The following is a 15,082-nucleotide window of genomic DNA, read 5'->3' as shown; positions in this document are numbered from 1 at the left end:
GTTCCTCAAAGTATTTCCCTCATCTTGCTAATATCATCCCTTATCTTTCTTTTTTGAGTTTGAGCCAATTGCTCTTCTTGCTGCTGACCTCTTTCAAGTACTGGGATATCTTGGTATCTAACATCTTATTTCTGTAATGGTGACACCCCATGCAGAGGACCAGCACAAAGATGCTTGAGTCCCATTTAACCCCTTCTATTATAGGGTTTTATACTGCTTTCCATCACCATAGTAACTGAGTGCCTATCTGTTCCCCACATATGGTGCCAACTGGCAGCAAACTGCCTTCTATTCTTTTGTTATTCCCAAAGTGGGAAAATGTAAAACAGTTCTAAATTATTGTTCCATTATGTAGAACTACTTTGAGGCAGCTTGGTCTGCGTTAGCTTTGATATTACTGAACAAAAAATGTTCTGTTACCTAACTCTCTTCTACAATAGAAGAAAACCCATCAGCTATCCAGGCCTGTAGCCATGGTGTAACTGTGTTTGGGACAAGGAAGTTTTGCTAGTGTAGAGATGGTCAATATTAATTAACCAAACACTCGAGAGAAAGAAAAATACTTTTCCAGCAATGTCTTGTCTGCTGAAGGAAAATATAAAACCGGGGGATCCTGTTCTTGCCCCGCAGCTGTTTCTGCCTCTCTCTCTGGAGGCTCCTTACTTACACTGAATACTGCTGTACTGCACTGGATGTAGGTGCCTAACTTTAGAGACCCAATTTTAAAAGTTCTGGCCTGTGTGACTTGGCACAAGCCAGAGAGGGAGTTTCTGTCAGAGCTCCTTACTCCCTTGGTTACTCCACTAGGCCATACTGCCTTGCATGCAGCTGAGATGTCTCTTCTTGCTGGCCAAAGGTTCCACTGGCTGCTCACTCGGGAGCCTGCGGTAACCTAGTGCACAGTGGTAGCCTGTGGCCTTGGCTACACTTGCGAGTTACAGCGCAATAAAGCCACCCAGAGCGCTGTACCTCACTCCCCGTCCACACTGGCAAGGCACGTACAGCGCTGTGTCTCCGCGGCCACAGCGCTGCTGGTCCTCCACCTCCCCCCGAGGAATAAACTTTGTGCGCTGCGGCGCCAGTGTGGCCGCCCAGTGCGCTCTGATTGGCCTCCAGAATATCCCACAATGCCTGTTCTAGCCACTCTGGTCATCAGTTCGAACTCTACTGCCCTGGCCTCAGGTGACCAACCATCAGACCCCCGCCCTTTAAATTCTCTGGGAATTTTGAAAATCACCTTCCTGTTTGCTCAACAAGGCGTGGAGTGCTCTCAGCGAATCTTTCCAGGTGACCATGCCTCCACGCGCCAGGCGAGCCCCAGTATGGAGCAATGGAGAATTGTTGGACCTCATCAGTGTTTGGGGGGAGGAAGCTGTCCAGTCCCAGCTGCGCTCCAGCCATAGGAATTATGATACCTTCGGGCAGATATCAAGGGGCACGACCGGGACGCACTGCAGCACAGAATTAAAGTGAAGGAGCTGCGGAATGCCTACCAGAAAGCCCGCGAGGCAGACGGCCGCTCGGGTGCTTCCTCCGCGACCTGCCGATTCTACAAAGAGCTGGACGCGATACTTGGGGGTGACGCCACCTCCACTCCAAGCACCACCATGGACACTTCAGAGCGGGAGGAGGAGGAGCAGGAAAGTGGGAGTGAGGGTGCTGGGGCAGGGGGAGACACCCTGGAATCCCTGGAGGCATGCAGCCAGGAGCTCTTCTCGAGCCAGCAGGCAGGTAGCCAGTCGCAGTGGTCGGTACTTGGTGGAGGACAAACAGAAGAGCAGGTTCCCGGTAAGCGGCTTTTTTTTTTGGAAAGGAATTTTTTTGGTGCGGGCTCTTTGGGCGAGGCGGGTTAGGGCTGCATGCATGCCTAGATGCGAAATAGCACATTGATGTGGTCTATCACATCGCGGTAATCGACCTTGGATATCTCTTCAAAAGTCTCATCCAGAAAGTGGGCAATGCGCTTGCACAGGTTTATTGGGAGAACCACTGTGGTCCTTGCCCCAGTTAGGCTAACATGTCTGCGCCACTGTGCCGCGAGGGGCAGGAGGACCATTGCTGCACACAGGCAAGCTGCATATGGGCCAGAGCGGAAGCCGCATTGCAGTAGAAGATCCTCCCTTGCTTCCCAGGTCACCCTCAGCAGTGAGATATCTTCCAGGATGGACTCCTATGGAAAATGTTGGGACAGTGTTCAGTGTAGGTGCCCCCTGCAGCTATTGGCTCTCCCCAAGGCACAGAAACCCAGAGGACAGTACAGCCGTGAAACAGTCAGTCTCCCCTGACCCTGTGCTTACTCACCATTTTGGGGCTCCCATGGGTTATGTGCGCTCTCTTTGGGACGGGAAAATTATGCTATTGTGTAGACTGTGTGTGCCCTCCTTAAGTTCAGGGGAATCATTACTCTGTCTCATATAAACAATGCTGCCTCTGTTAAGTGTTGCATTTTGCCTTTACAGATGCAACCTTGAGATCTCAGCAATCCATGTTATCACCGGCCGAGAGACTGCAAAGTCTCAGGAAGAGGCCACGAAAAAGCGAAGGAGACATGCTGCAAGAAGTGATGCAGCAATCTCTTAAAGAGAATCAAAAAGCGCAGGAGTGGAGGGAGAGCAAAAGCAGGATCCACCAGGAAAACGCAGTGCACTGGCGGCAAAGCATGGCGCTCCGGCAGCAAAGCACCAATCAGCTGATAAGCATCATGGAGTGCCAAGCGGACTCTATCCAGGTGCTCGTAGCCATGCAGGCGGAGCACTACTGCGCCCGCCCCCCCCTGCAGCCATTGTCCCAAAACTCTTTCCCTTGTGCCCCCATGTCACCTCCAACCCACTTTCCCCAACATCCGGGTTCTTATCGCCAGCAGCTGCCTCCAACACCTGTAGCTTCACCATCCAGCCCTGAAAACTACGACCCTTGCCCACTGCACTCAACCCCCATCCTGAATTATAGCCATCCTGAAGTGCAGCACTCATTGCGCAGCACTCCAGACAGGAAGGCTGAGTATGAGAACAGGACATACGCAAATCTATGATTGAACCGTTCCCCAACCCACCCCACCCCTTGCCCTTTCTGTTTCCCAAGCAGTTGTGTTTCTTTTCAATAAATGAATTTTCTTTTCAATAAATGGATTTTTTGGCTTTGAAAACATTCTTTATTATTGCATAAAGTAAAAGATACCTTAGCCCACTAAAGAAATAGGCACTGCAAGTCAGCTTAGCAAACACAGATTTCCTACTAACATTGGAACCACTGCACTTCACTCTCATGCAGGGCACCAGACATTACTGGTGGTTTTCAGCCTCAAATTGTTCCCTCAAGGCATCTCTAATCCTTGCAGCCCCGCGCTGGGCCCCTCTAATAGCCCTGCTCTCTGGCTGTTCAAATTCAGCCTCCAGGTGTTGAACCTCAGAGGTCCATGCCTGAGTGAAGATCTCACCCTTCCCTTCACAAATATTATGGAGGGTACAGCATGCGGATATAACCGCAGGGATGCTGTGTTCGGCCAAGTCCAGCTGCCCATACAGAGATCGCCAGCGGCCCTTTAAACAGCCAAAAGCACACTCCACAGTCATTTGGCACTGGCTCAGCCTGTAGTTGAACCGTTCCCTGCTGCTGTCAAGGCTCCCTGTGTAAGGTTTTCTTGAGCCACGGCATTAACGGGTAAGTGGGGTCTGCAAGGATCACAATGGGCATTTCAACTTCCCCTACTGTGATCTTCCACTCTGGGAAAAAAGTCCCAGCCTGCAGCTTCCTGAACAGGGCAGTGTTCCGAAAGATGCATGCGTCATGCACCTTTCCGGGCCAGCCTGCGTTAATGTCAATGAAACGCCCATGGTGATCCATAAGCGCCTGGAGAACCGTAGAGAAATACCCCTTCCGATTAAGTACTCAGAGGCTAGGTGGGGTGGTGCCACAATAGGAATATGCGTCCCATCTATCACCCCTCCGCAGTTAGGGAAACCCATTTGTGCAAAGCCATCCACAATGCCCTGTACGTTACCCAGAGTCATGGTTCTTCTGAGCAGGATGTGATTAATGGCCCTGCAAACTTGCATCAACACGAGTCCAGCGGTCAACTTTCCCACTCCAAACTGGTTTGCGACCGATTGGTAGCTGTCAGCTTCCAGATTGCAATAGCCACCCGCTTTTCCACCGTCAGGGCAACTCTCAATCTCATGTACTTGTGCCGCAAGGTGGGGGCGAGCTCCTCACACGGTCCCATGAAAGTGGCTTTACTCATCCGAAAGTTCTGCAGCCACTGCTCCTCATCCCAGACTTGCATGACAATGTGATCCCACCACTCAGTGCTTGTTTCCCGAGCCCAAAAGCAGCGTTCCACGGTGCTGAGCATGTCCGTGAATGCCACAAGCAATCTCGTGTCGTACGCATTACGCGACTCAGTATCATCGTCAGACTCCTCACTGTCACTTTGGATCTTAAGGAATAGTTCGACTGCCAAACGTGATGTGCTGGCAAGACTCATCAGCATACTCCTCAGCAGTTCGGGCTCCATTTCCCACAGACCGAAACGGAACACAGATCGCGCTGCACAGAAACCGTTGAAAGGTGTTGCCAAATGTGGACAGAAACACAGTGATTGCTGGGATGCGAAGCGATGCATCACGGGGCATTGGGACAGGACCCAGAATGCCCTGCACCCAGTGCCCCCTTCCCACAACCCACGACCCCAGAATGGGAAGAGGTGCTCTGTGGGATACCTGCCCATAATGCACCACTCCCAATGCCGCTGCAAGTGCCGCAAATGTGGCCACAACAGTGCGCTGCCAGCTGTCAGTGTGGACAGACTGCAGCGCTTTCCCTACTCAGCTGTACGAAGGCAGGTTTAACTCACAGCGCTGTACACCTGCAAGTGTTGCCAAGGCCTGAGTACAAAATATGAACTGGATCTGTAGTCTTTGCAATAATCAAATGATATGTAGCTGGGTTGGTTTTTTTTGTTTTGTTTTGTTTTTTTCAGCCTAGAGACCAATCCTGGATGTCAGAGAGAGAACTATAAATAACCCATTAGCTATTGGAAAAATCAGTGACAAGCTTTCAACCTTAGTGATAGGCTTGCATCATGCTGTATTTTCAAGGTCCTTTTTCACAAGGAAAAGGGTTAGAAACATTCTAAAATTCTCTTTTATATTTCTTGGCCCCACATATTAGAGAGCAGCTGTGTAGCCATGGGCTTTCGGAAACTTCAAAGCCTGGCTCTGGGAACATCTCTAGGGGTTCAGCCTCTGTTTCCAGCCAATATTTTCTCTCTCTGCTACAACTACCAACAAAGGCATTAACTGTGATGGTAGTTTTTGTGGCTGGCAGAGTGTTACTGACAGTATGTCACTGTAACACTTGAAGTCTCCAAAAGCAGCCAATACAACCAGAGTTATAGATTAGTGCAATCAATATAAAATGAAAAAAATATTTACATGTCTCAGAAGAAGAATAAACAAATTAGTCTGGGAGACTGGGTATAATTTGAGTCTTACTTCAATGGAACTAACTGGATACATATTGGGTGGAGCTATGCCAGATCACCAAGCAGCTGGCCTCTGCTGTCTCTCACTTCAGCAATAATATGTATTTAATTTGCTAAATTGAATTTGTATTTAATTTGCTTGTGATTACAGAGCCCAAGGCATGGACTGAGAATCTGATCTTCTTTTACCTCACTGATGGAACTCCAGTTCTGAGGCTTTGCCACCACCATATTGCCACAGCGGCCATTATAGAGTGGCTAAGAGTGGGAAATGTGTCGGTATGTGGACAGCGTCAGTCAGTCCAGGTTCCCATTCCTAGTTCAGGTGGGTAGGGTGTGCTGCTTGAATGGAATCAAAGGAGGCTCCACATGGCCTCCACACTGGATAAAGTCCTGGGAGCTGGGGAATTCTGGCCAGTCAGCACCCCTGTCCCCCAGCTGGCCAATGGTGCCAGGGAGGAGCAGGGAGGAGCTACCAAATTATGTAATTACCAAATTACTATCTAACAAATTATGCTTAGATATTTCTGTACCATTATGAGTTAGAGAAAGCTGGGGAGTTAATGAAGTTAATAAACATTGGTAATAAAGTCTCCTTATTTGTGTCCCACATCTGTGTCTATTCATAACAGAGAGAGAAGGTGGGACCAACACAGCTACAGCAACACTGCAAACAACAATGGATTGGACGATATCTATTCGTAATAGACCAAGTTTATAGTTTGCTTCTGCACTGACTCAGCATGTGAGGTTTTCATTTTTCATTAATATTTTCATTCATGCATTTGGCTTGAATAGTCTAGTAGTTCTTTTTTTGACCTTTGGCCTGGAATGGTCAGATTTATCTGACTGGGTTCCCCGCTGCCCTGGCACTCCAGTTTTCTGACCTGAATCTCCAAAGTCAATATGTAATGATTCTGTTTGTACTGGCACATCAGATGATGACTTATGACTTGAATGCAGCAACACTGCTGAAATATTCAGAACTCTCTACCACAGTATTGCAAGGAAGGGTCACCCGAGGTTCCAGTCTGTTTTTCATTTGATCATAGAGGATTCTTAACTTAAAGAGTATTTTATAGGTCTTCATCAGCGTGGAACTTTAGTAGAGCCATCAGGAGTCTGTGCCATATGCTTCCCCTGGAGGTTTTATGTAGTGATGGCCTCCTCAAGTACTTCTCTGTTAATATGTAAAAAGCAGACTTTATATACTGAGGTAAACTGTCATGGAGTGCTGAGAGTTTTAAAAACATGAAATAATTTTTATAGCTTTTTGCCAGGATTTTTTGATTGAAGTAAATCCTGTCTGTCTAGCTTGTGGAATATCTTCTTTCTTCTGTTCACTGAATATGCAACTTGAGATGCATAATTGGTAAATATTAGAAAATTATATATGTTGGGTAGGGTCACCACGTTGAATCACAGAGATTAGGAGATATCTAATAGAAAGTATTTCAGAATGATAATCATATTTTAGTAAACTAGCTAATGTTAGAGAGCTTATTCCTTCACCCTCTCACTTCCCTGGTCCTTCTTGCATGAACAGAGAGCAACAATACCCGAAGCCCAGAGGTGCAAACAATTCGATGTTTATTGGGGTGAACTTCCAGCAAGCTTAAATCCAAGTTCCTTCTTCCTTATTTTCGAATCCCAACTTCCTTCCTGTTTGCCCCTAATTTATATAGTAATATTCTTAGCTATACCTTAACCAATCATTCTACTGAAATTTACCTAACCAATCCTAACATATTGTAACATGATTAGCTAACCAATTATATCCCACCACCTTAATTAGTTTACACCTAGCAAAATTAATTATACAGCAGACAGAAACAATCACAGAACCACACAGAGACCATGCAAATAAACAATAGCAAAGTGGGACAAAACAATACAGAAGTGAGGATTTCTGGCAGTCTGAGCATACTGAGTCAAACTGGCTAATATGTTTTGTTGAAATGTTGATATAATTTATCAAAATGTCAAAATATTGATATTAAAAAAGGGAAAGAAAATTGCAAAAATATATTTTAGCTAGCTATAGACCAGATGACATTTTTGATATAAAATGTATCAAATTTTCACATTAAAAAAAAGGGTATGTTGGGGAGGAATTTTCACAATAACTTCATGAATTTCCCCTCTGTTTTTCAACCAGCTCTTTTAATAGGCACAGAGACTAAAGTATGTTCTCTACTTTAGGGATGATCTCTTTATGTCAAGTATGAAGTCCGTGAGCAGGACTTCATGGAGAAGTTTGCTTATGTAGTACTATTTGTGTTCAATCTGAATTCTAATGATGACGATGTAAATTTCAATATTGTTAATTAGTTGATCATGAAAACAGTTACCTAATTCACTGCTGGATCATTTGAACACAAATATATTACTTATATGCTTATGTAGTACAATTGGACAGTATAGCATTTAATTTAAAGGACTTAACCCAAACATCAATGTCATATGATTTTTTAAAAAAATAGGCAGCTAGCTCAGCAAAGGGTCAGAATAGGGCAAATAATAATAAAACAAATTATCAACATCTCCTACTCAGAGACCACAACTGTATTTCTACCTGAATATATACTAAGAAAAACTAAAGGATTTTACCTCTTTTACAGGTTTCTCTTAATCAAAGAATATCAAGGTTGGAAAGGACCTCAGGAGATCATCTAGTCCAACCCCGTGCTCAAAGCAGGACCAATCTGCAATTTTTGCCCCAAATCCCTAAATGGCCTCCTCAAGGATTGAACTCACCATCCTGGGTTTAGCAAGCTAATGCTCAAACCACTGAGCTATACCTCCTCCCCAAGTCAGGAAAATAAATTAAGCAGATAGAAAAAGTAATTTTGAAATATCTAATGCTTAAGGTGAGAAAGCAGTAGCTAGCTATAAGCCCTCCTACAAGCGGGAACAAGTTCAAAAGTGGTAAGTCTCAATTTTCTGCATATAGTACATATATCTCTTCCAATCCCAGCAACACACAGCTAAACCTCAATAGTAAAGCTGGAATTCCGAATGCAAAGTAAAAATCCCAGTATTTTTATGTGCACAAATGCATTCAAAGAAGAGTCTGAACAAGTTTCCAAACCCAAGCCAAAAGAAAACAAAAACAAACTCAAAGAGAAATGAGAGGGCTAAAGATAGCTGTTGGCTGTGCAAGATTAAATGTGCCCAGAAAGCATACTAGGGGAAACCAGTTTAGTTCTAATGCAGCTGAGAACTCTGGCCTTCATTCAGCAAAGCACTTAAGTGGATGCTTAAGATCCATTGTAGTTAACGGGACTTAAGTAAGTAAACACATACTGAAGTGCTTTGCTGAATGGGGTCCTTGATAGCAAAGGAGCCTGCTACAGGAAAGGAAAGAAAGACACAATTCATACCATTCATGTGCATGCAGATCCAGTCTGCAGTTTACCTCTGATTAATCCATGTGGAATAAATCATAGCATAACCTGACTTTGATTCATACATTCACATGGAGTGGACTCTGGTACTAAGATATTTTATAACAGAAATTTACAGACAGAAATATCTATCAGGGCATTTAGTCCAATCATGCAGAACCCATGACCCACTGAAGTTATACTAATCTAATCTTACTTGCAGCCAGTTTATGGCATCTCAGTCACTATGGAGTAGGGGGGATAAAAACCAATAATTTAAAAACAAAAAAAAATCTGATTTTTGTTTATTTAAATTGGACTTTTTTGATAAAATGATTTTTGAGGAAAAAACCTATCTAAAGATGGTTTTAATTAAAATACATTATAGCTGAAAGATATCTCATCATGGAATAGGGATTATAAAATCCAATTCTATAGTGTAAGACAATATATTCATGTAATGTTTAAGAAAAGTTTTGTAAATGAGTTCCAATAGTTCATGGATTAGGGACCCAATTTTATGGAGTTTCAGGGGGTTCAGTATAGATTATTTAGGTTAATCTTTCTATCTACCCAATGGGACTCAGTGCTCAGTCTAGAAGAGACCATCAGAGACGCTTAGTTTTGTGGTTCTCAAACTATGGATTTGTGGCTCCAGAGGTAACATGCTTGTTAACAGCAAAATGTTTAGAAAGAAAGAAAGAAAGAAAGAAAGAAAGAAAGAAAGAAAGAAAGAAAGAAAGGTGAGACATAACAGACCTCAACCCTACTGTCCCTCTGCAAATTTGTGTACACAGAGTCAACCCCTTACCTCTCTCTAAAAGTGCAAAGTTTCAAAAAGTTCAATGAATAGAAGATTGTTGGGGGCAGAATAGATCTGGACAAAGAGAAGAAATCTGGAGATAAATGTGAAAAGGGAGGGACAGGCAGTAGAAACAAAAGTGAAACTGTTTGAGCAGCATATTCCAGAAGTCTTGAGGTCTTTCTGAGTGTAGCCTTCATTGATTTGAGATTGACCATACCATACCATTTTCTCACTAGAAGGGAAAACCTATAATGGCTGCAGGCTGTAAGAGAGATCCAGTTTGGGAATATTTTAACAAAGTTCCTCTACCTGTTTATAAAACAGGCATGCGTGAAAAATGCAAACAGTGCAACAAAGAAATGCAAGGCCTGGTCGCCCGAATGAAACAACATCAGGAGAAGTGCTCCTTCTCAGGAGGAAGCTGCGTTGAAGATGATGAAAGGAACATGTCTGAACATGCAGGACCTTCAGGTTGGTAAACGTTTTTCTTTCATATGTCTTTCTTAAGGACTGCCTGTCTTCCTTCTGGACTATTCTTGAATTCTCAAATTTGACCAAAAAATATAGTTGTTACTCTTTGGTACTATCATTTTAGATACAGTTGTGATAAAAAATAAATAGCTGAAATAGGCAGATCTTCCTTTTACAATTTCACCTTTAAAGTAGTACTGAGTGCCAGTGAATGCAATGAGTAATACTAAATGAGCAATATGGTAATAATAATTAAAATAATTGCATTGACTTATTTTGTTTAGGAGAATCCATCCTCAACATACAGGATTCTGAAGACTATCCACCTTCAAGATCACCATCATTTTCTACAGTTTCAGAGTTCTCTGCCAATGATAGTGTATCAATCACATCATGTATGTCACATAGCCCCAGTGTATCTCCTGTAGCAAAAAGAAAAAAATTCTCCATCATCCAGAAACAACCACAGATAAATTTGTGATAAGAACCAGCAGATTACAAAAAGAGGTAGTTGATGAAAAAATTGCGTGGTTTGTTTATGCAACAAATTTTCCTTTCTGTATGATTGAGAACCCACACTTCATTAGCATGGTTCGGTCATTAAGACCAGGATGCAGTCCACCCAACAGAGCAGATGTTGCAGGCAAATTACTGGATAAAGTGTATGAAAGAGAAATTGAGCAGTGTGCAAAATGTCTAGACTCTAGAAGGTGAAATTGTTAACCTGAGTCTTGATGGGTGGAGCAATGTCCACAATGATCCTGTTGTATGTGCTTGTGTGACAACTGAAGAAGGGAATGTCCTCCTTACAGAAACAATTGATACATCAGGAAATGCACACACAGCAGAATACTTACAAGAAGTAGCAGTAAAAGCTATAACAAACTGTGAAAAAAAATTCAAATGTCTAGTATGCAGCTTGGCTGCAGACAATGCTGCAAATGTATCCAAGATGAGAAGAAATTTAGAAGAGAGTCCCAAGCTAATAACATACGGTTGCAGTGCTCATTTGATGCACCTCCTGGCCAAAGATTTCAGTGTTCCAGAAATAAAGGCTAATGTTGTTGAAACTGCAAAATACTGTAACAACCACTTTTCAGCAGCTGCTCTGAAAAAAGTGGGAGGAACCAAGCTAACTCTCCCACAAGACATGCACTAGAACTCAGCAGTGGACTGGTTTGAGCACTATATCAAGAACTGGCCTTAGCTGATGACAGTTTGTGAACAAAATCGTGAAAAAATAGATGGCACTGTCACAGCCAAAGTTCTCAACATTGGGCTTAAGAGAAATGTTGAACACATGCTGAGTGCCCTGAAGCCTATTTCTGTAGCCTTGAACAAAATGCAGGGAAATAGCTGTTTTATTGCTGACACTGTTGAAATTTGGAAGGAACTGAGTGAGAACTTAAAAAGAGAAATATGCAATGACAGAGACTGTTGAAGTGATAATCTCACTTTTAACAGCAGTAGCCTCTTCTGCCAGTGTAGAAACAATATTTTCTTCCTTTGGACTAATTCATTCCAACTTGAGAAATCGTTTGGGACCTGAAAAAACAGGAAAGCTTGTTTTTCTTTTCCAGATTATGAACAAACAGGAAAATGAAGGTGAAGATGACTGAGTTAGCTGCAGAAGCCAATATTTTAAGTTTCTTATGTTGATCTGGCTGACATGGTCGATTTAATTTTTGTTTTTGTTTTTTAAACATTTAATTTAACTATTTTAGTTAAAAACAATTTTAACAAAAACAAACCTGATTTTAAAAAACTCGAATGTTTAACTAAATTCAAAAATTCATATGCTTGTTTTGTTAAAATATTATATGTTTGCTTTGAAGAAAAAAATCCAGAATACATAACATTGTTGTTTTAGTTAAATTAAACAATTTAAATGTCTGTCTGGTGATGTTCTCCTCCTAATACAGCATGGCAAGAAAATCCTCCAAATATTAAAGATTAATCTGTTGAATTGGAGATAGTTCACCTCCCAATGACTTCATAAATATCTGCTTCAATTACCTTTGGTAAATGAAATAACTAAACAATCATTCATTTTCTGATATAGCTGTAAAACTAATCTGAAAAGTTTTCAAAATAAATCATTTAAAAATGTATAGTGTGTACCTGCTATAAATGAAACCTACATCTATCTCTGAGTTGTGAAGAATATGTATTAAGGTTATAACAACCAACAAGAATGCACTTTTATGTAGAAATCCATGATTAAATTGAGTCTTCCTGACTAGTGATTTAAATCATGATTTAAATCAATTTGATTTAAATCAAATCCACCCTGCTGTGGAGTTAAAACTTCATTGTTAGAAAAATTTCTAGCCATTATTATTGTTAAGAAAAATATTTGAATATGAATTAATGTTTTCTGTATCTTCTGGACCTCCCAGTATATACGGTCTGCTCTGTGTCTTTCTTGTTAGACTATAAACACTTCAGGTCCTGGACTGTCTTTATTTTGTGCCAAACACATTGTTGATGTTTAAACACTTAAATAAAATTATTGGTTATTATTAACTATGTGGACAGAGCTGGAAAGAGTAGCTCTTGGAGAAGTGTGAACTCTCTCCAATTAATCTCAGTTAGAGTGTTCACTATAAAGTGTAATAACAACATCAATGTCAATATTATTATAAGTTTTATTATTCGTCACTGACCATTAAAATTGTTGCTTACTCCACTTCTGACCATTTTAACTGAAATATCCAGTTAATCTGTTTATTTAGTACAGTTGGACTTCACTGGAAGGAGAACTAGAAAAGACCTATGTCTCTGTTCTACAACCCACATGCCTCAGGCTACCCCCAAGTTGAATATATCTCTGGAGCTGCAGAATACTGGCGAAAGCCAGTCCCATGAAAAGAGTAGAGAACTCATGTGTATGGTAGAGGAACTGAGCAGAAGTGGGGTTTCAACAGCAGCCTGCTGGGAAATGTGGAACTCTGCAAATCTCTTCACTCATAGCAATACTCCACTCTCAGCAAGTCTGAAGTTACTGTTTGACTCTCGACAGCTAGCAAAATATTAATTTTCAGATACTTAAAACTCTTAAACTTGGCAGGGGACCGAATATCTTTGTTTGAATCTTCAGAGGAAGCAGAGATGAGCAGAGGCCTTTGTTTGCCACTGGCAGGGAACCAAAGGCCTTTGTTTGCAGCTGGAAGCTTTTTCCATGGATAGCTTCAGTGGAATGACCTTTCCCATTTTCCAACTGGCCAGCAAATGCTCAAGAAATATGACTGTGACCGCCATCCCTACACTGAATGGATCAAGGGCTTCAAGACTTGTTTGATCAACCATTCGTAGACTTTCAAAGGTACAAAAAAGATCCAGGATCTTTACAGATTCCTTTTCACCATAACCCAGAGAAAGTGAGGCCAAAGTTCAGCCAGAATTGATGGACTTTCAGTGCTCCAATCCACATCTAATGAGGGCAATTTATTCACCTGTGTGAAGAAACCTACACAAGAAACCTATCTGTGCCAATCTTTTCTGAAGTATTTATTCACAGAATTTTTCTATCAGGAATGTGAATACATCAAAATGCTGCAGTTGCTTAACAGACTCAGACCTGTGCTCCATAAAATGTGTAGCCCCCTCAAAGATAAAACTGCACAGCAAGAAGTCAGAGTCATGGAACCAGTGCCTGTCTTTCCATTGATAGCCCTGTTCCCCTGCAGTCCTCAAAGACGTATAACTAGTGCAGATTAGAAAACACACTCATAGCGTTGTACTTTTTTAAAATCAGTATGTATATTTTCCATTGTAACCTTTAAACAAAGTGTGCATATTTGCTTCTGCCTAGGTACATTTAAATGCAAATTATGTGCAGTTCTTGGACTCCTGTTAAACTGGCAATTTGGGCCTCTGTGCTGCAAAGATTGCCCATGACTAGTCTATATCTTGCTGGAATCAGATTGTCCTCTACAAATACATTATTTAGTGATTTGTTCACGCAAATACTCATTTTGGGCCTTATTGTGATCCCCTTGCTTATCTCGAATAGAATCTTACACCACTGAAGGCATAAAGTTATGTATGTGCTTGATGAAAGGGGCCAGTATGAAAAGGGGAATCATATTCCAGCCCTATTTTTCTCAGTCATATTTGTTGGTTTGCTAAACCATGACATGGACTAAACCAGTTCCAAGTCAAGCCTCAAAGATGATTCAGAGTTAGATAATATTAAACAATCCATTCTACAGAGTCCAATAGAGATTATTTTTTAAAAAGTCCTGGTAAGAAAACATAACCCAGCAGTAACATTCAACTTTGTCTTTTTCAGAGAGCTCTGATTACCTTATTATAGTAACAATTATGCTACCAAAGTAACTTTTACATTCTTAGCTAGACTAGACATAGGTCTGTGGAAGTTGAAAACATCATTGAGGTTGCCGATGCTATCTTTACAAAATAAAGAAGTTCAGCAGCAAATTAGTATCTGAAGAGATGCAGGTTACCAAAAAAATCAAAGTAGAGTGACAGAACATGTTTCTATTCTGGGCATGCAAAAGAATGGCAGATTTTAAGATGGCAAATAACGTTTAATAAACATGATTTTCTTAATCACAGTTGTATCCAGGATTTCTGTCAGGGGCACGGTGGATGCGTGGAGCTGATCAAAGGTTTGTAGCATCAAAGTCTGTGATATCCATGACAGAAGCTGACAGAACCATGGAATATTCAGAGGCTATTGTATAAATGTTATATGTATCTTTGTGAGCTTGCTCATGATTTTATTCCTGGCTAAATGGATCAGAAACTGAAAACAATGGGGGTTAATTAATGCAATTCCCCAATACTAAAATAATATAGTTAACAAGTCTTTTGAAGGTTCATTCCCCTTGGGGAATACCATAGATTGGTTTGACCTTGGTTCAAGAGGCCTAAGAAGGTAAAGGACTTGGAATTGTATAAAATATCAGCCTT

General features: G+C 41.7%; 1 protein-coding gene across 1 annotated transcript; it reads left to right on the top strand.

The window, feature by feature from the left end:
• Positions 1-1,484: 1,484 nt before the first annotated feature.
• On the top strand, positions 1,485-14,854 carry LOC122465470. The gene is made up of 3 exons (XM_043545323.1): positions 1,485-1,788; positions 2,460-2,761; positions 14,726-14,854. The coding sequence occupies exons 1-3, from the start codon at positions 1,608-1,610 to the stop codon at positions 14,852-14,854; spliced, it is 612 nt and encodes a 203-aa protein (XP_043401258.1). The 5' UTR covers positions 1,485-1,607.
• Positions 14,855-15,082: the final 228 nt, after the last annotated feature.

Source organism: Chelonia mydas, chromosome 4 (genome assembly GCF_015237465.2).
Source record: "Chelonia mydas isolate rCheMyd1 chromosome 4, rCheMyd1.pri.v2, whole genome shotgun sequence".
Taxonomy (NCBI): Eukaryota; Metazoa; Chordata; order Testudines; family Cheloniidae; genus Chelonia; species Chelonia mydas.
Note: the sequence above shows the minus strand (reverse complement) of the source record. Positions and strands in the feature narration are given on the sequence as shown.

Bases quoted from the DNA above. Each gene is read 5' to 3' on its own strand.
- LOC122465470 (XM_043545323.1), top strand. From the start codon at position 1,608: ATGGACACTTCAGAGCGGGAGGAGGAGGAGCAGGAAAGTGGGAGTGAG. The intron at 1,789-2,459 runs GTAAGCGGCTTT...TTGCCTTTACAG, and splicing joins AACAGAAGAGCAGGTTCCCG to ATGCAACCTTGAGATCTCAG. The intron at 2,762-14,725 runs GCCCGCCCCCCC...TCTTAATCACAG, and splicing joins TGCAGGCGGAGCACTACTGC to TTGTATCCAGGATTTCTGTC.